The sequence below is a fragment of the Polypterus senegalus genome, chromosome 9, assembly GCF_016835505.1.
Source record: "Polypterus senegalus isolate Bchr_013 chromosome 9, ASM1683550v1, whole genome shotgun sequence".
In the NCBI taxonomy this organism is placed as follows: Eukaryota; Metazoa; Chordata; class Cladistia; order Polypteriformes; family Polypteridae; genus Polypterus; species Polypterus senegalus.
The window spans coordinates 105,428,243-105,453,511 of NC_053162.1; the positions used below are offsets into that span (position 1 = coordinate 105,428,243).

The following is a 25,269-nucleotide window of genomic DNA, read 5'->3' on the forward strand; positions in this document are numbered from 1 at the left end:
TAACAAAAATCAGACTTTGGTTTAGAGTTTTGATTCAACAGAATGTTTCCAATAATAACACAAATAAAAATGTCATGGGACAAAAATGATGGAACCCTTAACCCAACAATTTGTTGCACAACATTTAGAAGCAATCACTACAAACAAGTAATTCCTGTAGTTCTCTGTGAGACTTCTGCACCAGTCAACAGGCATTTTTGCCTACTCTTCCTGAGCAAACAGCTCCATTTGTGTCAGGTTTGAAAGGTACCTTCTCCAGAGTGTATCAGTTTTTTCCATAAATGTTCAATAGGATTAAAATCAGGGCTTATAAAAGCCCACTTCAGAATAGTTTAATGTTTCAATTTTAGCCATACTTGGGTGCTTTTAGCTGTGTGTTTTTGGTCATTAGCCTGTTGGAGCACTCATGAACTGCAACTGAGACAGGGGTTTCTGACACTGGGCAGTACATTTAGCTCTAGAATGTCTTCATAATCTTGATTTCATTGTTCCCTGCACAGACTCAAGGCACCCCATGCCAGACACTGCAAACTCGCCCCAAAACATGACAGAGCCTCCTCCGTGTTTCACGTGGTTTTTTCATCTGTGGACATAGAGCTGATGTCACTTGCCAAAACTCGCCAGTTTTGTCTGATCTGTCCAAAGGACATTCTCCTACAAAACATTGTGGCTTGTTAATATGTATTGTAGAAAATTCCAGAGTAGCTTTTTATGTTTTTCTTTCAACAGTAAGTACTTCAGGTTTTTCTTCCATTGAGCCCACCAACACTCAAAAAGAGACGGATGGTGTGATCAGACATTCATGGACCTTGACCTTGGAAGTTCAGGTTCTGTCTCTTTGGAAGTTGCCCTTTGCTTTTTGGATACCATTCTCACTTTCCTTCTGCCCATTCTGGGGTCAATTTTTCTCTTGCAGACGTGTCGGGGGAGGATCGGTACAGTCCCCATGTACCTTAAACTTCTTAATATTTAGAGGAGTTGTCACAAGAATATTGAGCTGCTTGGAGATGATATTATATCCTATGCCTTTTAAATGCTTATCTGTAATTTTCTTTCTCATTGACTCGGATAACTGTCTCCTTTGCTTTCTTTGGTCCATGTTCTGTGCAGGACACACAATGGTACCAAACATTTAAATATGCTAAATGGATGATTGCAGGATTGGAGACATGTGTGATACTAATTAAAGAAAACAGCAAATTTTAAAAAATATTTATGATCTTTTCTATGGGTACCAACACATGTGTCATGACCTTTTTAGAATATCTTTATATAATAACCAATACTTTATCTCTTTTCTCACTTTCTTTGCTTTACTCAATGGCTCATAAAAGGCATACAAGTGTACATGGGACAATTTCATTTCATTTATTCAATTTTCAAGTTGGCACTTTTTCAATGAACTTTAAGGTTACCAAATAAGTTGTCCTTCTCTGAAATATGATAGTTTTTTGTTTTTTTTTTAACTTGCAAATGTACCTAATGACATGGCCAATAAGTGTACCTGCATTGTAATGGAGTTTCCTATAACACAAAACATATAATGAAAATATGTTTTATAACCAGTATGAAATATTTACATAATTTTTGCTTTAAGATGGCAGTATTTTCTCAATTGCCATAATATTTCTGGTTATTTTTTCGTGTTACTTAGTTGTTTATAAGAAAAATGTTTTTAGCAATATAGGAAATTTTATATATTGCCTCTTTTTTCCAGATGCAACAACAGGAACTTGCACAGATGAGGCAAAGAGATGCCAACTTGACGGCACTTGCAGCAATTGGTCCTCGTAAAAAGCGCAAGCTTGATTCTCCAGGGATAGCTTCGGCAGGTGTTGAGGTAATTTATAGTTATTTGAAGTACATGACATTCTGATGTGGCCAGTCTCATACAAATAACAATATGTACTTGAAATATATGTAGATTTTGTATTAATGCTAATTGTGTATTTCGTCATTAATAGTATGAGTTTGTTCCTTTTTAAAAAAATAAAATAAGGTTTTCCATAAATTCACTTTAAGTACCCCAAGATTATACCAGTATTAATGGTTACATTTTCCCCATTGGCATACAATGACAGTCTGTGGAACAACAGAGTAAACAGGAATCAAAAAAAAATTACACTTTTTCTCATTGATTAAGTAATTGTTTAGACTTGTTGAAACATATTAAGGATGAACAAAAACAGACAGAATTAAAAAATAGGAAAGAAAATGTAGAGCCGGAGGTTATGACAAATATTCCCAGGCAAGTGGTAGTGCACATGAGAATAATATAAAATAATGCCTACCAAGAGCAAATGTCTTTGCTATAGAGAATGGGACTTGTACTGCCCTAAAAAACAGACATGTCCGGAGATGAGCACACTCTGTTCTGCTAGCCTTCAACTAGGGACGATTTTCCAGCCATTATGAGTCATTGAGTTTTGGAGACATTTTTCTCTCTTTTGAAGTCAAATTGAAAAAGTTACCAGAGCTGGAAAGACCAAATGGTGAGCTTTTGTTAGAATAGCTTTATGGATCTCATTAGCTTTGCTTGGTGCTGATGTCTCAAAACTCCAAGTGCTGATGTGAAGTTTACTGGTATATGTTTAAGATTTCCAGAGGTCTTTACCTGGGGTATTTAGATGTAATTGATGCACTACAGTAAGAGGATCATTAGACTCTCTGAGTGTGAGGACTTTTAAACCATTTTAGCTTTAAGAGACACATGCTTTACTGGAATGAACATAAGCCCCATCTGTGAAAAAATAACTTCATCTTTAAAAATACCAACTTTATCCTTTAATAATGACAAGTATACACCTTGTATGGAATAATTTCTTAGCTATAGAAATGCTTTGATGCATTAATTTCAAGTATTACTTTTTGCGGAGGCGTGACCACAGGGGGGTCTGGGGTGGGCACTGCCCCCCCAGAGACAAGCCATGACCACCCTGCAAAATGCTCTTGTTTGTCCAATGAAAACTCTGGAGAAGAATAACATTTTATTTTCAAAGTTCACTTTGCAGCACGTTTTGAACATGTTGACCACATTCCTTAATTAAAACAGCGTATACGTTCCAGTCTTCTTTTATTTTCTGGTTGGTAACACCAAAGTCTGCATAGGTGGCTTATTAAAAAGTTGATATCTTCAACCTCTGTCCCTCCGCAAGCTGCTGGCTCCACGGTTGAGCCCAGCACCGCTACTACCAACACGGAGTACAGCACACCCACGTCGGGAACTGAAACTCCAAAAGATGTAGATAAGCCTACACAATCCTCCAGCTCTGCGCCCATGTCGGGTACTGCAAACCTCTGCCTTCAACAAAATATACAGTCTGGTCTGCCTGACTTAAATATGGATAGCCCGTCCCAGCCCATTTTAATTAATTATCCCAAGCACGCATTCTGAAAGACACTCATATGTTTTAGTGCAAGCTGGTATCAGTCTCGACCATGGCTTGAATATTCTGTTGTCCGTGATGCCAGCTTTTGCTTTGCCTGCCGCAAATTTAGTATTTCCAATTCGGACTGCGAGGACATATTCACCAAACATGGCTACACTAATTGGAAAAAAGCTCTAAAAAGAGACGGTGGTAGCTTCCACAAACACGCGTCTAGTATCCCACACGTCAGAGCCATGTCTGCATGGCAAGAGTATCAGCACCAGGCAGAGACGGGAGAAAGCATAGTTCAACTTCTGGGTTCAACGCAGATAGAAAAGAATAGATATTATGTGAAAACCATTGGGGGGGCCTTTCAGTTCCTTGCAGTCAACGAACTTGCTCTGCGTGGTCACAATCACGAAGGTGCGGAGGAGGGACTTTTTCTTAAGTTCTTTGATTACACAATCAAAAAAGATGCCAAACTTGCAGAAATTATAAAATACATCCCAGACAATGCAAAATACACATCCAATGTAATTCAAAATGAAATAATTGAGACTCTTGCCAAAATGGTGGTAAAAGATATCAGGACCAAATATGAAAAAGCTGACTCTCCTGGACTTTGCATTAAAAGTGATGGTACCAGGGATCACTGTAACATTGAGAATTTGTCTGTAGTGATTAGATTTGTCCAGATCTCCATTCCTGAAGAACACCTGATTGGCTTAATTGAACTGAATCAGCTTGATGTTGAATATATTTGTAACCAAATTCAGTCACATCTCTCTGAGCTAGGTTACAGCCCAGACAATTTAATGTGTCAGTGTTTTTATGTCATGTCTGGGGCAAGGTGTGGTGTCCAGGCTTTGTTACAAAACAAAGTTGGTAAGTACATTCCATATGTACACTGCTACAACCACCAGCTCCATTTAGCAGTGATACATGCAATGGAATCAGAACCTCTGGCTAAGAAGTTCTTTGACTGGTCAAATTCATTGAACACATTTTGTCACAGACATTATGTTTCACACACATACAATGCACCCACACTGAAAAGACTTCTAGAAATACTATGGACCAGTCATTATGATGTCACAAAGTCCATTGTCAACAATGAGGAAGCTATAAGGGGGCTTCTCTCAGAGGTAGCAGAGGCTCACACTGCCCCTTTTGACATTTGCATAGAGGCATGTGGTATTTGACCCAATGAAAAAAGCAGAATTTCTTCAATACAGGAAAATTCTTCCTTCATGTGCTTGGTGTGCTGAAACCAGCCATTGCAATTCTACAGGCACATGCAGTGGATTTGTGCACTGCTGGGGAGGTGGTGACAGCTTCACTGGCCACACTGAAGGAGATGAGATGCCACTCATTCTGGGAGGAGCATTTCTCTCAGTGTGAAAGTAGGCCTACCAATTCGCTCAAAAGGAAACGGAAAGTTAACTCACAGCTTGATGATAGTATTGTCGTGTCTACGCTTGGGCATGGTGACTCTGATGAACAAATTGCTCCTAATCAGACTTTTAAAAGGGCTATGTTCAGCATTCTTGATAGAGCTATTGTGGAAATGGAGACAAGATTCTCTCAGAGAAATGTTGAATTATTGAGGGCCACATCGCTTCTCCTGCCAAAATCAGAATTATTTCTTGATCATTCTCTCCTGAAACCTCTTCAGGCACTTGCAGGGACAGAGCAAAACAGCATGAGCTTGCAAAATGAAATGGCTGTGGCAAAAGCAATGTTGATCAATAAACTGCTAGCTGATGCTAATCTATCTGAAACATGCAAACGCATTCAGCAGTACAAAGAGGCCTTCCCTATGTTGCATTTGCTATGTGTCACAGCACTCATCATTGGTGTGTCTTCAGCTGCATGCAAAAGCTCTTTCTCTAGTTTGAAATGAACCGCATTCTCACTCCACTCCGCCGAACAATGCTGCATTCAAGGAAGAGAAATTTAGTCATTCTGGCACATGAGAAAACATCACAGAACATCTAGACATGAATGAATTTATTTCAGAATTTGCCAAGAGTAACCGCAGACTGGTCCTGTAGATAATATCCAGGTTAAACACTGGAAACTGATATCCTATAGCCTTCCTAATGACTACAATGAGACACATTTCTGTTCTTGCTCTCATATGTTGTATACATTTGACTTTATTGATATTTACCTTGTAGATGTAGTTCTATATTTGTTCACAAAAAATAATAATACAAGTTCTATTGCCTTTGTTAATTTTATTGAACAATAGATTATGATTTATGCCACAATTTTTGCTTTTATATGTTATATAAAACTATATTGTTGTTATTATTTGACCCCCCTACAAAAATGGGGATGGATGGATGGATGGATATTTTTTGCCCCCCCCAGACAAGCCAAATGCCCACCCACACATGATGTTCTGGTCATACCTCTGACTTTTTGTTAATTTTCCAGTACTTAAAAGAAAACAAAACCTTTTATATCTTGATAAGGGTGTATAAATTATATAAATCATTTAAAAGAGTGTTCTGTCTTAGTTCCCTTTATAATAATCAGCTCAATGGTCTATGTAAGTAAAATGTTCTGTACATTATTTTTTATAATTGGGTAATGTAGTGTGTTTTGTTTCTCTTACCCCTCCTCTCTTTATATTAATTGCTTTATGATAGTGTTATATCCTTTCCTATGTCGTATAACTGTGTAAAGTGAGCCCTCTTACTGTGTGCAGTTAACAATTTTGTGAGCTTTATTGGTTTGGATGTACTGATAAATTAGTTCTAATCTGCTGGAGCTGGAGAGTAGAATATTTTTAACAATTGAACCCTTATCAAGTGTAATAGCATAAATAACAAAATAAAACAATTATTTATGGTTCTTGAATGTCAAGCTTTCTTTGTTCACACTATTTTACTGAAACAGACCAAAAAGAATTTGTTCGTAGTACAGTATTATAAATAATGAAGAATAGATCTAACATAATTACTGTTCTGCCCATTTTACTCCATTAATGTTAAGCACTTAGGAATTCTGAATGATTTTTAAATGTATTTTTACACCTTTAAAAATCCATTCTTATATACAAGGAGAAGATGAATTTTAACTTATTTTCACTTCATTTTCACCTCCTCACATTTCTTCATTTCACATGGGCTTGAAATGCCTTAAGCATTCGTTTTCCTTTCTCAAGAGCAAAGTGAATGTGACTTTTCTAAGGGGGTCACAGGATGCCTTCAAGGGCTGTGGGTGTTACTGGACTGTTGCCTGCTTTCAGCTTAACTGAAGGGCTTGTCATAGATTTCATCTCGGCAGAAATTAGCCCTAGGCACTTGCCAGGAGCAGGAGAAGGCAGCATTATGAGGCCCACGCTGATTATTTCCCACTGACATCAAATCCTGAGGTTTTCACATTAATCCTAGACAAAGGCAGCCTTCTCTACCAAGCGAAGCTGAAATTAGAGGGGATAATGACCTTTTCTGAGATGTCTTGCTGTTAAGATAACTCCTGTTGAAATCTGGAGGCAGTGATTGCTACCCTGCATTGACAAAATGTAACTGACGCTTGGACAGATTTTGTAAAGGTGACTTCATGAAGCTGCTGGGGCTTTGACCCAGACTGCCAAAGGGTTTGAAACTGATAGCCACTCAAGACTGGGGTGTTTGTCTCTAGCTTGATCTTGTATCCAGAGGCAAACAAAGGGTCCTTATACAGCTCAAGCAGGCAGATTAGTTGCAGCTCAGTAATAGATGCTTTTCATATGGAGAGAACAACTATTTGTCTCTTATAGTTATATACTGAAATTGGTAATAGGTTTGGCCTGGCCTATTGCTTTTACTTAATGTTTTCATTTGAGACTATTTAAAGATATACTGATAATTTGGTTAAAGATTCTTTATGAAAGCAAAAGTGAGGAAAGTGTAAAGATCATGCATGTTACTTAGAAAGTCTGTACTGTACTTGGCATTTTTTGTGCTGTTTAATTTGCTTACTTTTTATAAGATCTTAACTTGTATTAATTTTCTTCTTTATTATACATAAATAAGAACATTATTTTGGCTGACTAATGAGCTTTTAGAACTATTTTAAAAAAACCTAACTAGATATTTTGATTCTGTCATAAAAGGCTTTAATCTTACATTAAAAATTAGTTTTGTGGTATATTGCATATTTTTGATTTTTAAGCTGCCCAACGAAATGTTGGACATGTTTGCTAAAAAATGGTCTGGCAGAACAAGGGTTCATCATAAGTAAAGCATTTATTCTACAAAGAATATTTTTAGGTATTTGCAGGCTGGTTTCAGTGTATTTGAGTTTTACTCAGTGTATACCTAAATATAAGTTCTGAAAGCATGAAATAGGCATAGAAATATTAATAGCTTCTTTGTGCCTTTTAATTTCAATTCATTTTACCTACTTTGGGAGTATAGATCATAAAAAGCACAAGGAAAACGAATGCCCTTTCCTGCAGCTAAATTAACAGGAATCACGTGGAAAACAATCTGAGCCTCGTATGAAAAGGGGAACCATTAAAATTAGCCTGAAGCTATGGACTGCACCCAATATCACTAAAGCAGTGCTTGCTGCAGATGTGGAGGCTGGCTCGCAGGCAAAGTATGCTCTGTTCTATAGCTACAATTAAAATCAACTCCTCTGCCAAAAAATAGAGGAGGGGTTGTTGGTGAGTTTGATGATGTGTGAGGGGGGGAGGGGGGTTGGGAGTGCACAGACACAGAACATCAAAGACAGATTGAAATGTGTAGTTAGTAATAAGAGTGGTCTTCTCTTGAACCAAGCCCTGCAGCACTTCAAGGCCCTCTTGTTAATGAGAAATTTTGACCTCTGGTTTGTAAGTTAAACTTGTAATCTCGGTTAATGAAGTAAATCAATCCCAACTTTGGTTTGTTGTTCCATGCTTCTCAATCCCCCACCCCCACCCCTTTTTGTTCTTTTTTTCTGTACTTTAGGAGTTAGTCATCCAGTCCTTCATACTGACAAGCATGAAAATAAAAAAAACTTTATTCCAGGAGGAGAGTAATGTTTCCTTTTTTCTTGGTTTATTTACTCAGCAATAGCAAAGAATACATTTATCATGCATAAAGTTGAATAATAAAAGTCATGTTTTAAGATAAATAGCTATTTTTTGGAAATTAATATTTCTGTTTTATAAATATAGAAAACACTATGTGAGTTTCATTTAGGTTATGTTTATTCAGTTTAATGGTGACGATCAGGTAGGAGACAACTGAGTTATTATTTTCCGTTAGGTTTTTAAGTAGTACATTAATAATATATACTTCCTACTACTATTTATTTTTTTGGTGGGATGAGATTGAAAAATACTGTAGAAAAGTCATCTTGATAAAATGATGCAGTTGGATCACCTAATATCTTATATATAATACACCTCATCAAATTACTACTACTTTCTAATATTATCCAAATTTGTTCCTAATTGCACTGTTCTCAATTACTTCAATATTTCTTTCTACGTCTGTAGTTTTGTTTACTTTACATAATCTTTATTTATACTCTGTCCAGCATCACTCATGTAACTTCATTACACAGTAGGCATTTTTTCTTCAACCACATAATGTTTAACTTCTTTTCATTTTACTGTCTTTCTTTCATTCAAATAAGTAAAAGCCATTTAATGTTGCAGAAATCAGATGCCACCTTTTCAATCGTTTTGGCCTAGAGGATGACTAGGTAAGTAGAAGAAGTGCAAACTGGAAAAGAAAGCACAATACAGGGACAGGGCCTAGGAGGGAAATAGGAAAAAAAGGACGTGTACTGACAATGAGGATGTGTTTGTCACTACAATAAAGGGCTATCAACACCGCTAAGGCATTAGTATAACTAGAGTTCCACAGGACTACTTACTCTGTGGATATCAGACTAAACGTTTGTCTTGAGAGACAGACAGAAGAATAGACGTGTTCCACCACATCAGTAGTTGGTAGACTTTTTGTACTTTTTGTGATCTACAGTCTCTGAACTTAACTCAGAATACTAATATTAACAAAAACACCTCACTGTGCTACAGTTCTATGGGAGAAAATAGAGTGTTAGCTATAGGGGTCAGAGGAGACTAGCCAGACTGACTCAGGTTAACAGTAAAGCTAAAATAATATATATATATGCCAGATGTTGTAAAGAATGGTCTACAACAATAAAAGACAATGACTGATACCACTCATTTCAGCTTTAAACAGAAAGATTGAGCCATAGTACAGTAATATAATGATGTGAGGAATGTTTTGGCACATATTGTTAGGCTTCTTATTACCATTTGAGCATATGCATGAAAAGAGAGAGAGACAAAGAGAATGTGCATATGAAGTGTTTTGTGGTACTTTGATGTAGACAGCTAGGTGAGCCACTTTACCTGTTACATAGAGTTTGAGATCTATTAGTTAAGCTTTAAAAGCCTGCTGTTTTTATCATTTTATCCTGTTTATTTTGTTCTTTTTTGTCTCCCTTAATTCATCCATTTGATGTGTGGATGTTGTTTAATAAACTCACTTTGTCTTGGAAACTTTGGCATTTTCCTAGGTCAGGTGAGGGAGGCATGTCACTGTGAGAGTTCCCCCTAGTGTTACACTGATCATTTCTTAAAATGAAAAAGTAAGAAAATGTATACATGGTGAAGCATCCAGGTGTGTTCTGAGAGTTAATTAATTTTCTTGTCACTTCATCAATTTATCATGGTTTTATTACATATCTTTGTAACAGTGAATTGTATATAAAAAATAACAGTGATAAAAGAATGCAAGAGAAATTAGCTGTTATGACTGAAGTTCACTCAAGATTCCACGTAAACAAGCATGGGGTACAGCAGAGGCAGAAGCCAGAATGTTGGCATATAACACAACCTCCTCCTACATTCTGGTATAGTAAGGAACGGTATTTTCCTTGTATGGTAATTAATAAACAATCAATATCCTTACTGTTGCATTGACTAAATTAAGAAAATCATTTTTAGTGAATCACATAAATGCCTACATATCTAGCATTGTACATTTCTTATATAATAATATTCATTCATCCAGCCCTGCTTACATATGACCAGCCCCATTATATGTCCTGCAGTGAGATGTATTTTCTTCAGCATGTACAACTGCAGTTATTTTTTATAGTTGAAGTTGTACAGACTGTTTCACTTATTTGAGATAGATAAGTTCAGATATTCATCAACGGTTTTCAAAGAGAGATTTTGAAATTTCAAAAATATGTAACGTGTAGTATTCGAGGTATATCAACAAGAATGTAAATATGTTGACACATTTCTTTGATAGGTGTGCCAAATTTCATCTGAATAGGTCCAGTTGGAGCCAAGTTGTTTTATGTGGACAGACAGATGGACAAACAGTCAAATATGGCTATTCCAGTGGGTGCTTTTCACAAAAACATGCCTAAGAAAGGGGCACCAACATGCAGGAACATAAAAACACACACCCCCTACAGTTCAGCAGCTGTTAATCTGGTTTCAGCTTGAATCTACATAATATATTTTAAAATAATTTTACTTGTAATGGCCTAATATAAAAATAACACTTAAGGGTAAATATTGGTAAACAAATTAAATAAAAAAAAGTTATTTTCTCTCTAATCAAGACAATGAAGAATCTATATAGTATATCTCTCTGTGATTGGAGGTATCTTTTAGATAATGGTGTGATTATGAAAAGTTTATGCCTAGTGCTTAAATTTTAATTTTAGTATTTCCCCTAGGTGAGATCTCAGTGTTTTTCCTTATTGCAGTAGTCATTTTTTTCTCACTAATGACAGAAGAAAAGTAATAGCCATCCTTTTTAAGAAGTGCCATTTTTAGGTTTAGTTTTCAGCTCTGTGATGACAGTGCAACATTTTTTTTACAAATGTTGATAGTATCCAACTTGAGCTATATTGTTATTTCTCATTTAACTACAAAATTATCCTCTAAAAGTAGTAGCACAGGATGACTACAGTTGCATAGTTATTTAGTCATTTGTTCACAATGGAAATCAATAACACAATCGTATCTGTATGATTTTCGGTATTCTAAAATTAGAATTTCAATAGTTCTATATTAAAGCATTTTTTTATTTATTTAATGCAATCCTAATTATTCTTTGTGCTCTTGTATATGTGAAGTTTTATATACATTAAAGAGCTTTTAACTGAATGTTAACAGCTTTCAAAAGAGCTTTTATAGGTTTACCTGTTAAAGTTATGTATTTACAATGCAGAATAGATATATGAAGAAAGTTTAAGATACAATGAAGATAAAAGCAGTTTCTAACAGGATTGCAAGCAGTTTGGTTTCTGCATAAGACATGTATTAATGATGGAATAATATTGACTACTTATTAATTCTGCTTGCATGTTAAAATTAGTCAATTCATTAATCCATCTATTATCTGGCCCTTTTAATCAGCTCATGTTAAGATTAAGTGACAGTCACTGAATAATCAATGTTTTTCTTAAAAAATGTATTATGTAAAATGGTACTTGCTTTTCTGTGACTCCCCCAAACACCCAAGATAATAATTTGTCGTTAGCATATTTTACATACTTCTGGTTTTCATTTCTCACTTTTACTGTAGATCGGAGTGTCAATGTTAATGGCCACTGGCCACATCTGGCCCCTTGGATCTTTTTAATTTTTCCAACTTTATCAGTATTTAAAATATATTACATATGGTCAGTGATGACCGTTAGTCTTCTCAAAGATCCCCTTTAACATGCTTTCCATTAATATGTGACTTTAGTGTCCTTTCACATTTATCTGTGCAGCAATGCTCACTGCAGCAACTAATCTGTAATTGGAATTGAGAACTGGCTGTTTGTATTAACCCAACAAGAAGAAGTGAAAAGATGGTATCATTTCATGCTGCCTTAACGAACTTAAGTGTTTTATTGATGAAATATATGCGATTTATATATAGTTTAGCAGCAGTATTGTGCTTTGCATCTTCACAGCTGCTGGTTGCAACTGGAAATCCGGACGATTTCAGGCAAGACAGTAAGTCAAACACTTTGTTTTAGACATCGACAGCCATAAATGACTGTTCCTCAAAAGAAATCAGAGTGTTCATTATTGGCTGGCAGTGAACAGATACAAATCAAGTTCAGCTCTCAGCACATTAAGTTTATCAATACATTTGCAGAAACGCCGACAGCTTCTTTAACTGGACTGTAGCTCCACTGTGTTCGATTTCAGTAGCAACAAACAACATATTAATGAGATGATGCAATAGGCTAAAGAAAGAACTTAAAGAAGTAATCAAAACTAATCATACCAATATCAATATGCCTCAAATGGTGAGATTTCATTCAGATTTGGTATTTTCCATGGCAGTTAGGTTAATTCTGCAGCGTGGAGTTTTACCTCTGCAAAACCCTAAATTCTGTGGCTTGGCGTTAAATTCTGCGGGCCACGGTAAATCGTGGGCCCTACTTATAAGGCAGCAGTGCAGGTTAACTTATTATTAAATACTTATGATTTTCATTTGGTTATGCCATTCACTCAAGTACAGCATTTCTTCTTTGAGCTCCTCTGAACTTTCTCTTTCCATTTTGTAACATGATCATCTCTTTTTTCCTGATTAGGACAACACCATTTATTCAGTCACTCATCCACCCCACTGGCTAGTGGTGCACACGCAGCCAACACGGCATTTCTTGATTCCTATTCGTCCTCTTCCAAACCCCTCCCAATGCTGCCAGCGGCTCCTCTTCAAAACCAGTCCCACCCACACGCAGCCGACTCGGCATTTCTCGCCAAGCTTCTGAAGTACGCTTACAAAGTAAAGCAAACTCTGCATGCAGCAAAAATTTACTTCTCCGGCTAGATTCCATGCTCAGAACCATCAAACCCTTCAGTAAATCATACAATCACATGCATGAAGTAGTTCAGTCCAATCCAACAGCATCTGTACGAATTCTTTTCAAGGAAAACCCTAGGCAGGATTTACGACAATACAGTGCCCTGACATGTCACACCAATGTTGCAGCGATTTTCGTCGGAGAAGATGGCGAACCGCCTGCTGAAAGAGACATTTGTATCAGTCCCATAGGCAACTACTGTAAACAGATTTCCACGCTCAATATGAATTGCGATCCTATGGTTTACCCACTTTTATTCCCTTACGGCAGGGGTATTCAATTAGATTTTTCATTGGGCCAAATTGTCATATGGCTTTTGCCAGTGGGCCGCAAATTTCCCTGTATTTTTTGTATTGTACCATTAATACAAAGCACCACTGCATTTTCAACATTTTTATTTAAATAAATCAAATGGCATTAGAATTAACCGCTGGCTTCTAGTGCAAATAATAAAAACTGCAAAACATAGCCAGCTTTAGTTTTAACAGAAATCTGAGTCACAAACACAGTGACAGTATTTGCTTTTTGCTTAAATAAAATAAAGCCTAGAAAATAATAATTACAATTTCTTTTTGTGCAAATAAGAGCAAATATCATAGTCACAAACTCACATAAACAGTAATAGCAATATCATATTGTGCAAATAAGAACAAACATAACTTTGAATGAAATCACAAACTTAAACTGCTTGCTTTTAAAGCATATAAAAGGAAACAAAAGTGTGTCTAGTCTTTAATCTATCTCTAATGAGAAAAGTGACACTTCATTGACTGGGCAAGATGACAAAAGTTATGTTCATATGGGGTGACAGCAATCCGCAAACAGTGATGCAGATGCTCATTTGTCAAGGAGATCCGATTGTTTGTTTTTATGGGAGAAGGATGATTCACATGTATATGTTGATCCAAACATTGTTAACACACACATGGCCAATTTTTTCATGTTTGGGAACATCTCTGGGACAATGTGCTTTGTCCAAAGCTCTGTGCAGCCTTTTTCCTGAAGGACATCCTTTAATTCACATGATGCTTGCATTTCAGTCATTTCAAGTTGCAGGGGACCTTCATCAATGCCATGCAACTTTAGGAACTCTGCTGCTTTAGGGGAAGTATTAGGTGTGCTGGTGAAAGGGTTCGTCACAACATGCACCAACTCTTTGGAAATGTCAGTCTCTGTGCAAAGTTGTGTTTCAAATGGTCCAGAAAGTCTGACATGACCTTTGTGACTTTACCACTTTGTGATGACTTGATGAAGCCACTGAGGGTTAGAAAGTGCAGCAGTCTGCTACTGAGATCAGATGAAAAAATATCCAGTTTATTTTGAAAAGCAGTTAGCCTTTCAACCACATCAGCAACTGTTTTATCTCTCCCCTGAAGTCCCAGGTTAAGTACATTCAAAAGATGAAGGATATCACTTAAAAAACACATCTCAGACACAAATTTAAAATCCAACATGTTGGTCAGAAACGTTTCAGCCTTTCTGTGCCTACATTCACGAAAGAAAGTGATGATTGCTTTCTTCAGTTCACAGACTCACGAGTGAGTTTCCCTGGCTTAACCACCTCACATTGTTATGCAAAAGTAGGTCAATATGCTCAGCTGACATATCAGCAAGAAGTTTGCGAAACAGTCTGTGTTGGAGACTAGATGTTGATCTGATAAAGTTAATTTGTAGCCATAACAGAATCCATTGTGTTTTTCAACTCACCACTTAATTGTGGGCAAAGGACAATCTGATGGATGAGGCAGTGCAGCGACTTCATTTTTGGCACAAGTGCAGACAGCCGTGCAGACAGTCCTTTGATCTTCCCTGCCATCGAGGACGCACCATCTGTAACAAGCAGGTTGATACGCTCCAAGTCCAGTCTGTTCTCTTGAAAAAAATCAACAATCTTCTGGAAGAGTATTTCTCCTGTTGTATTCCCTTCCAGTGGTATTAATCCCAATATGTCCTCTTTGAAACAGTGACCATCGAAAAATCGCACAAACATACAAAGTTGAGCTACGTCCGAGTTGTCTGTTGATTCACTCACAGCCAGGGATATGAAATCAGCCTTCCTCAGTTGATTAGGTAGAGTGTCAAAAACATCCGTAGATAAAACGTCCACCCTTCTCGCAGCTGTTGTATCGGACAGTGGGATTGATTTAATCGAAGATATAACTTGCTCTTTCACTTTTTCATCCATTACCACCTCCTCGACAGCAGCTTGTATGCATTTTTTTTTACAGTCTTAGAATCTGTAAATGGTCTTATTTTTAGTCAGTATCCATGCAATTTGGAGAGATGCTGTTGTACTTTTCTGCTGCAAAGTACAGGTTCGGGTGAAAACCACACAACTTCGCTGGTAGTTTTGAGTCAGTGTCTTTATTTTTGTCTCTCGAGCCTCTGAGCCCGGGGGATTTTCATTATCAAAGTTAGTGTAAGTCGTCTTGAAGTGCCTCCGCACATTATATTCTTTATTTACCGAGCAAATGACAAGACAGACAAGGCACATGGGTTTTCCCTCAACATTTTGTATGTGTGCATACTTATCAGTCCACTCGTTGTTAAATTTTCTGTTTTCGCTGTCAACCTTACGTCTCTTCTCTTTTGAATGTGACATGTTCCCGCTGTTTTAAACTGTCATAAACTTTCCATCAAGAGCGTAAACAGCTGTGCGACGTCCTGTAAAATGGCGCAAAATGTTATAAACTGTCGCGCTTACATTTAAGTTGCAGCTATTTAATAAATATTTTATTAAGAGGTATGTAGTCAGTGGGCTGGTCCAAAATGACTGATGGGCCAGTTCTGGCCCGTGGGCCGCCTATTGAATAGGGCTGCCTTATGGAGACATTGGCTGGCACAAAGATTTACAACCTGTTCCCAATAAAAGAACCGCCAAGCGAATAAGGCTTACTCAATGCCAATTTTACACGTACAGATTAGCAATGAGGAATACATTTAGTATTTTGCACTCCAGTGGTGAACTATTCCAACAGTACATTGTAGATGCGTATGTTAAAACAGAGGGTGCACGTCTCAACTATCTCAGATTAGATCAACAAGATTTGCGCGTGGAACAGTACAAAGGACTGTCAGACACACTGCAAGCAAACGCTGAAAATAACAACGTACGTGTTGGCAAAATGATCGTATTACCGTCCACATTTCCAGGAAGTCCAAGATACATGCAACAAAACTAGCAGAATGCCATGGCCATAGTACGTAAATTCGGACAGCCTCATTTATTTATCAGTTTTACATGTAATCCTGCTTGGCTGGAAATTCTACATGCACTGTCGGATACCCAAAGACCGGAGCACAGACTTGATATTGCAGTACGAGCCTTTTGGATTAAGCTGCAGGAATTACTTAGAGACATTCTACAACAACATCTTTTTGAGGTTGTTATCTATACTAATAAAAGGCAAAGCCCTCACTGACTGACTGACTGACTCACTCACTCACTCACTCACTGACTGACTGACTCACTCATCACTAATTCTCCAACTTCCCGTGTAGGTAGAAGGCTGAAATTTGGCAGGCTCATTCCTTACAGCTAATTTACAAAAGGTGGGCAGGTTTCATTTCGAAATTCTACGCGTAATGGTCATAACTGGAACCTATTTTTATCCATATACTGTAATAGACTGCAGCTTGATGGCCGTGGGAGGCAGAGTTGCGTGTCGCATCATCACGCCTCCCACGTAATCACGTGAACTGACTGTGAATGCAGTACGTAGAAAACAAGGAAGAGCTCCAAAGAGCGCTGAAGAAAAAACGCATGCAAGCATATTCATACAGTAAGTGCAGCTACTGCGGAAACAAGGCACGGTGTAAACCGTAAGTTTAAATTAAGTTTATAGACACGCTCCCGCTGCCGTTTGTCATGCCTACGACGGATACCATATTCGCGAGATACAAGTTTAATGAGAAGACACGAGGTATAAACAAGACTTCGGATCACTTTGTAACGGAGTTAAAATTGCTGTAGCGAGAAACTTTTAAGTGCCGGGTCTTAGCTAAAATTAAATAAAGCCGTGGACATCGCAACATCACACGAGAGCAGCTCACGTGAACTGACTGAATGCAGTATGAGTGATCACTTCCATGAATCAAACCTGTTCAAAAAACGCATTACAAAATTGACAAGGTAGGAAAAGAATATGCTCCGAGCTGAGCTCCACAGCTAACATGCTCTTGCGGAAGCAACTTCGTCACGCTGCCATCAAATACTCACAGAAAAATCCACAAGTTAATACACACGCTGTCTCTAGAGTTTCTTCACACTCTGAATGTATTCCTCGCATCCCCATTATACCCTCTGATCTCCCATTTCAGATCAAATGCCTCCAATTTCCAGTAAGGCTCTGCTTCGTGATGACAAGTAATAAGTCTCAGAGACAGACCCTACAAAAGGTTGCCATTGATTTGAGGCAAGATTGCTTTTCTCCTGGACAATTATACGTTGTATTCTCAAGAGTAAGCTCGCACAGCTTGGTCATATTACAACCGGAGTGCTGAACTGACAACGTGCTATACAAACAGAACTATAACAATCATAATAAACGAACAATAAAACAGCGGATAACCCGTGGATTAAATAAAAAGGCTGCTTCCTTGACGAGGCAAGGAAAAAGGATGGCCTTGTATGTCATTTGTTTATAAAACAGCAGAGAAGTTGTGTAAAGGCTGCTTCACAAAAAAACAGCGGAGCACCTTATATGAGCAGGCAGTCAGCTAAAGAGGGGAATCAATAAATAACTATAATCGTAATAAATTAACAAAAAATAGCGCAGAAGCCGCGGATTAAATAATAGAAGTATTTCTTTCTTCCTGATTTCCTTTCTCACTGTTTTCAGTTCCTATTCTTACACCACCGTATGCTACGGCGGGCTTCGGCTAGTTATTACTTATTATTTGACTAAGACCTTTATCAAATTGGATTTATAACATTTAAGATACAAATGGTAACGTTTATTTTGTTTTTACAGTTGGAGCACAGGCAGGTGTAGTAACTTACTTATGGTCACACAGTGTCAGTAGTGGAATCTGAACCAACGACTTTAGGATTTGAAGTCCATGGTCCAAAATCTTAACCAATATAACACACTGCCTGCCAGTAACATTAACCCTTGATTAAAAAAAAAAAAAAAATTCAAATAGTATTTACAGAATATGCTTCGCCTGGGAAATTTCCTAAGACAATGGGCCTTAACTATCGAATGTATAGGAAGTACTACATGCAGTAACTAGCTTTTTTGTGTACTAATATTTTAGGAGAGGGTAATATTATTTTGTTGGAGCTCCTTGGCCATGAGGAAAACATTCCTACCAGACATCAATTCTTCATTTTCATAGTGACTGACTTTGGATTCAATTGTTAATCAGTGCGAAACACAATTTTACAGGAGAGTGTGTTCTATGGAATTCAAACAAGTGATAAGTTGTTGTTGTAATGGGAATTTTGAGTATTTATGTCCACCTACCTTTCGTCCTATGCTTGATTTGATAGGTTCCAGCTTCTTGTAGCCCTTCTCAGAATAAAGCAGGTTTAGAAAATGGATGGATGGATATATTATTGTTGTATGTTAATGATTTTCTTTTTTTAAATATCATTCATTAGGCATTACTCTTTGTGTTTTTCCATCACTTGTATTTTCAGGTTTCGTTTTTTTTTTTTTTTTGCCATAGCCATAAGCCAGAAAGTATGTGTATTCTAAAATTAGATGTATCTTTTTCAATTTTGATCTTGACAATTTGAAATTATATGTCAAGCACAGTTAGCTTGATAGACACACATGCTGATGAGTTGTGGAAAAGCATAATTTATTTGTTTTTTCTTTAAATGGACGCTTTAATTTGATATCGTACTTTTATATCACATTTTAATTTTCTCAAATTAAAATGTCTCAACTTTTTACAAATGTCTGTATCAAATTTCCAAAAGATATTCCTAAGAACGGGATATCAAAATTTATCTCATTGTTAAAATGAGATATTATTTTGAAACCATATTCAAATTTATAAATGTTGACATGAAATTTTGAAGTGCTAATATCAAATTTCTGAAACTAAAAAAAAAACTTGATATCAAATCTTACTACAGCAACACTTTTGTTTTGAATTTTTTTCCTCCCTGTACCACTTTCCTTTCAAGTTAGCAGTAACTTTTATATTTTCAAATTAAACTAAATAAAGCAATATAAGCATATTAGGCATATATGGTTGTACATAAGACTATTTAAGAAATTAGTTAATCTGTATAGATTTAATTGAATTAGTATTTTAGGGGTATTCATAGTGAGTAGCCAGGCTGAGTCCTTTGTTAGAAATCAGTTTGCAATGAACATGGAAAATTATTGTTAGTTTTGTTTAACATCTGATTTTTATAGGAATATATAATTTTGCCATATTACAGATAGATACAGTGGAACCTCTAGATACGATCACCTCTGTATATGAGAAATTCAAGATAAGAGGAAAGTATGCGCGAAAAATTCGGATCTAAATACGTGCATTGGCTTGTGTAACGAGCCATGAGCCAGGCTGTGGTTGTGCATGACGCGTTTCCTGATCCACCTCGACTCGGGGATTCACCCAAGCTGACCCTGCCAGCCCGTCAGCTCACTCAGTGTTCCTTGTTCTCCCGTAGCGTGAGGTTCTACGTGTTTGTGTGCTTGTGATTTCATTGTTTCGCTGTCGCAGTTCGCTGTATAAGCGTATCCAAAAATATCGCGGACATGCAGACGGAGAATAGGAGACGATTGCCCTCAAGAAGAGAGAGAGAGAGAGAAGAACCATCAGCTCAGTTATGAGACACACACACGAGCGAGATAAGGAGAGAGAGATGCACGCGTGCGCGAGCGAGCAAGAGAGATAAGGGGAGAGAGAGAGAGAGAGAAGAACCATCAGCTCAGTTATGCTCACATGACGCTCAGCAAACAAAGTGTATCCATACTACTTGTATTGCAAGGCATCGCTCGTTTTATCAAGTCAAAATGAATTAAAAAATTTAGCTCGTCTTGCAAAACACTCGTAAACCAAGTTACTTGCAAACCAAGGTTCCACTTGTATATATTATTTATCAGTGTTATTTGTTAGAAAAATTGATTTTTATGTTGATATTTTTGGGGGTGTGGAACGGATTAACTGGATTTCCATTATTTTCAATGGGGAAGTTTGTTCTAGATACGAGAAGTTCGCTATACAAGCTCAGTGCTGGAACGAATTAAACTCATATGCCGAGGTTCCACTGTCCAAAATTTAGCTATATGTCATTCACAGTCTCATGGATTAAAATTTCAGTGTCTTTGTCCAAATTGTCCATTTCATAGGCTGTTAGTGTGAAATTTCTAAATCACAAACTCTCATTTCCCTTTTGAGCTGTAGCATGCAAATGCAGCCAGCATAAGCCCATGGAGAGTGAACATTCTCATTCAGGAAGAGTTGCACCATCTATGAAAAGAGCACCAGTGCATACAGGAAATTTTATAGTTCAGTGTTTATATTTTTTCTATAGTTAAGGTTATGCATGCCTGACACAGAGCAACATAGAATGCATATGAGGATGACTTTAAATTAACATTAGTAACTTAAGTTGTAACCACAAACAATTATTTTAGATTTTTTTTTATTTCTAGGTAGCTGGCAAACTGACTAATGGAAAATGCTAATAACAAAAACACTGTGGCAACTTCATATTTTATTTCCTGAGTTAGAGAAAAAATCTAGTCAGACAGAATGGTCAAATATAGAGAACACAGGCCAATAATCACATGGTCATTGATTTAACTGCTTCTTCTGAGGTTGTGCATTGAGTCTCTGTCTGCAAACTCACTGCACTTTTAGAAAGTAAAGTGGACTTCTTGAAGTACACTATAGACCAAAATGAAAATTATGTTTGTTAGCTGTATTAAACAGACCAAATAAATAATATACATACTGTAAGAAAAACTATATTTTTATGGAGCAAAAAGTAGATACAAAAGCATTCATCAATTTTTTGTGTTTGGTGGGTTCACAGAACAAGAAAAAAAAGTTTTTACAGAAAAGACCTCAACAGTACTCATCGTACATTACTTAAAGTAATTTCTAAAGTTCTACGAAAAGAGGCATAAATGAAGAACTGATAAAAGAATTGTAATAATGCTTTGAAATTCAAGACATGGTGCTCTGTTAAACATGATTTACAGCAGGGATGGTGTACCTTTCATTTTGGGTCTTGTTTCATTTTTCAATTCAATTTTTGTCTTAAAGCTTCAAAGCACTTTGTTCTAGAAGTTTTGAGGCTTATCTGGATGGTATTTGGCATATGGTAAGTGGGCTGTTTTGTGGCATTGGCACAGTAAAGGCTTTTTTTTTTTTTGGCAACTCGACCGTTCGGCCCATTTTTATTCAAGTACCACCTTATTTTACATCTTGAAACAGCAACACTACTTGTTTGCAGAGAAGCCCATATGTTAACTGAAGTGAACACACAATTATGTGATAATAAATTACCTCGCCTGAACACACTCCCTTAATTAAAAGGAAAGTTTTCTGCACGATTACTTATATTTTCCAAACAATTGCCAATATTTCACAAATTCTGCCAGGGTATGTAAACTTAGTGAAGTAAGGTCATCAAGGTGGAACAGAAGTGAGGTCATCTGGAAGGGAGGAAAGTGACATAATCTTCTGTGGTTCTGTGGAAGTGAAGGAGGAAATGCATTAATACCCTTTTATACCCTTTTCCCAATGTTTTCATGCCCTGAAATGAACCCTTTGGCTCTCCCCTATTAGTACGTATGTGACGTGACCCCTCCAGCTCAGACCAATTGGGTCAGGCATTCTTAACTGAGATGTCGTAAACACGAGAAAGGGTGTTGCATTGGCCTGGAGTGGGCCCCGGCAATTAAATGACCTTGAATTGATAAGCCTAGAGGTCGAAAAACCAACTGGTGACTTGCAGATTTGTTTCGTTATGTAGGGCCATCGAATGTAAAGTGGCATGATCCGTGACCAAGATAAATTCGCAACCCAACGGGTAGTACCTCAGTTGAGTCATAGCCCATTTGTTCACCAGGGCCTCTTGTTCCACTGCTGCATACCTGATCTCCCGGTCTAGCAGTTTCCAGCTTAGGAGCATTACAGGGTGTTCAGCACCATCAACACTTTGGCTCAGCACGGCACCCAATCCTGTGTCCAGAAGAATCAGTCTGGAGAATAAAAGGTAGAGAAAAATCAGGAGTTTTTAACACAGGTGCTGAGATAAGGACCAGTTGTGAGATTGGACAAGAGAGTCACTTTCTCAGAGGAATGAGGAACAAACTGGCAGTAGTATCCCGCTAGACCAAGAAAGGCTTGGACTTGCTGCTTGTTTATCAGAATGGGTCATTTCAAGTTGGCTTCAAATTTAGACCACTAAGGTTGGCCTCCAATAATCCAAAAAAACATTTTTTGGGGTTAATGGTGAGGCCAGCCTTACCAAGTGTTAGGAGAATGGCCTTTACTTGCAGTAAGTGACCATCCCATGAGGTGAAATAGATTTAGGTGGCACAGTAGGAATCTGTCCACAAGACGTTGGTAATTTGCAGGTGCCCCATTCAGCCTGTACTGCCAGTGTCCACTAGGGGTACTAAACGCAGACTTTTCCTTTATGGACTTTATGAAGTTATTTGCCAGTACATTTTGGTCATATCCAAGGTGGTCAGGAATTTAGCATTGCCAAGCCTCTCGAGAAGCTCATCAACTCTGGGCATTCGATACGCATCAAATTTAGAATCCTGATTTACTTTTCTGAAGTCATTACAGAACCTCCAACTCACATCAGGTTTGGAAATCAATACAATTGAGCTGGACCAAGGACTGTGGCTTTCTTTTATCACACCTATATCCAAAGTTCGTCTTGGCTGATTGTTCAGTATCCCTGGGACAGACAAGTTTGCTGTTTCCAGATCCTGATTCTGGTGGGGAGTCAAATCATCAGTGAGATTAAGGAGGTGTTAGTACGCGAAGAGAGAACGGGGCTCACTGGATTTAGGGTCTGTATCCCTTTTCTTCCACGGCTTTAGCAAATTAATTTGATAGACCCATTGGTTGTTTAACCAAGTAGTCAACAAGCCCTTTTCCTTCCTTATCCTCATATGGGCCTTGCCAATGTGCCAATAATTTGAAGTGTGAAATAGGAACTAAGACCATCACATGATCCCTCGGGCGGAACTTGGAATGTGTTGATTGATCCTTACCCATGTGTGCTTTTAAGATACAGTATGTCTGATTTTACCAAATCTTTTGCGTAACTGCATGATATATTCCAAAATATTAGTAGAAGGGAGGACCTCCTCTTCCTATCCTTCTTTTATTATGTCAAGTAGGCCCAGAGGTTGTTGTCCATATAATAATTCAAAAGGGGAAAATTCCTTTAAGGCCTGAGGCGTCTCAATAAGCAAACAGAATGACAGGAAGTAATTGATCTCAATTCCTCCATTCTGTGTCAACCACCGTACATACAGTGCGATGCAAAAGTTTGGGCAACCTTGTTAATAGTCATTATTTTCCTGTATAAATCGTTGGTTGTTACAATAAAAAATGTCAGTTAAATATATCATATAGGAGACACACACAGTGATATTTGAGAAGTGAAATGAAGTTTATTGGATTTACAGAAAATGTGCAATAATTGTTCAAACAAAATCAGGCAGGTGCATAAATTTGGGCACCACAAAAAAGAAATAAAATCAATATTTAGTAGATCCGCCTTTTGCAGAAATTACAGCCTCTAAACGCTTCCTGTAGGTTCCAATGAGAGTCTGGATTGTGGTTGAAGGTATTTTGGACCATTTCTCTTTACAAAACATCTCTAGTTCATTCAGGTTTGATGGCTTCCGAGCATGGACAGCTCTCTTTAACTCACACCACAGATTTTCAATTATATTCAGATCTGGGGACTGAGATGGCCATTCCAGAACGTTGTACTTGTTCCTCTGCATGAATGCCTTAGTGGATTTTGAGCAGTGTTTCAGGTCATTGTCTTGTTGAAAGATCCAGCCCCAGCGCAGCTTCAGCTTTGTCACTGATTCCTGGACATTGGTGTCCAGAATCTGCTGTTACTGAGTGGAATCCATGCGTCCCTAAACTTTGACAAGATTCCCAGTCCCTGCACTGGCCACACAGCCCCACAGCATGATGGAACCACCACCATATTTTACTGTAGGTAGCAGGTGTTTTTCTTGGAATGCTGTGTTCTTTTTCCTCCATGCATAACGCCCCTTGTTATGCTCAAATAACTAAATTTTAGTTTCATCAGTCCACATCACCTTATTCCAAAATGAAGCTGGCTTGTCCAAATGTGCTTGAGCATACCTCAAGCGGCTCTGTTTGTGCTGTGGTCGGAGAAAAGGCTTCCTCTGCATCACTCTCACATACAGCATCTCCTTGTGTAAAGTGCGCCGAATGGTTGAACGATGCACAGTGACTCCATCTGCTGCAAGATGATGTTGTAGGTCTTTGGTGCTGGTCTATGGGTTGACTCTGACTGTTCTCACCATTCGTCGCTTCTGTCTATCCGAAATCTTTCTTGGTCTGCCACTTGAAGCCTTAACTTGAACTGAGCTTGTGGTCTTCCATTTCCTCAATATGTTCCTAACTGTGAAAACAGACAGCTTAAATCTCTGGGACAGCTTTCTGTATCCTTCCCCTAAACCATGATGGTGAACAATCTTTGTCTTCATTTCATTTGAGAGTTGTTTTGTGACCCCCATGTTGCTACTCTTCAGAGAAAATTAAAGGAGGAGGGAAACTTACAATTGACCCCCTTAAATACTCTTTCTCATTATAGGATTCACCTGTGTATGTAGGTCAGGGGTCACTGAGCTTACCAAGCCAATTTGAGTTCCAATAATTAGTTCTAAAAGTTTTGGAATCAATAAAATGACAACGGTGCCCAAATTTATGCACCTGCCTGATTTTGTTTGAACAATTATTGCACACTTTCTGTAAATCCAATAAACTTCATTTCACGTCTCAAATATCAGTGTGTGTCTCCTATATGATATATTTAACTAACCTTTTTTATCGTAACAACCAA

At 37.7% G+C, this 25,269-nt stretch overlaps 1 protein-coding gene across 1 annotated transcript in view; it reads left to right on the forward strand.

Moving 5' to 3' along the window:
• The window catches only part of LOC120535613 (transcription initiation factor TFIID subunit 4-like), a 472,321-nt gene that overhangs the window by 355,166 nt on the left and 91,886 nt on the right, over positions 1-25,269 (forward strand). Inside the window, exon 14 of the mRNA XM_039763563.1 lies at positions 1,718-1,840. Coding sequence (XP_039619497.1) covers positions 1,718-1,840 — 123 coding nt within the window. The remainder of the gene's footprint in view (positions 1-1,717; positions 1,841-25,269) is intronic.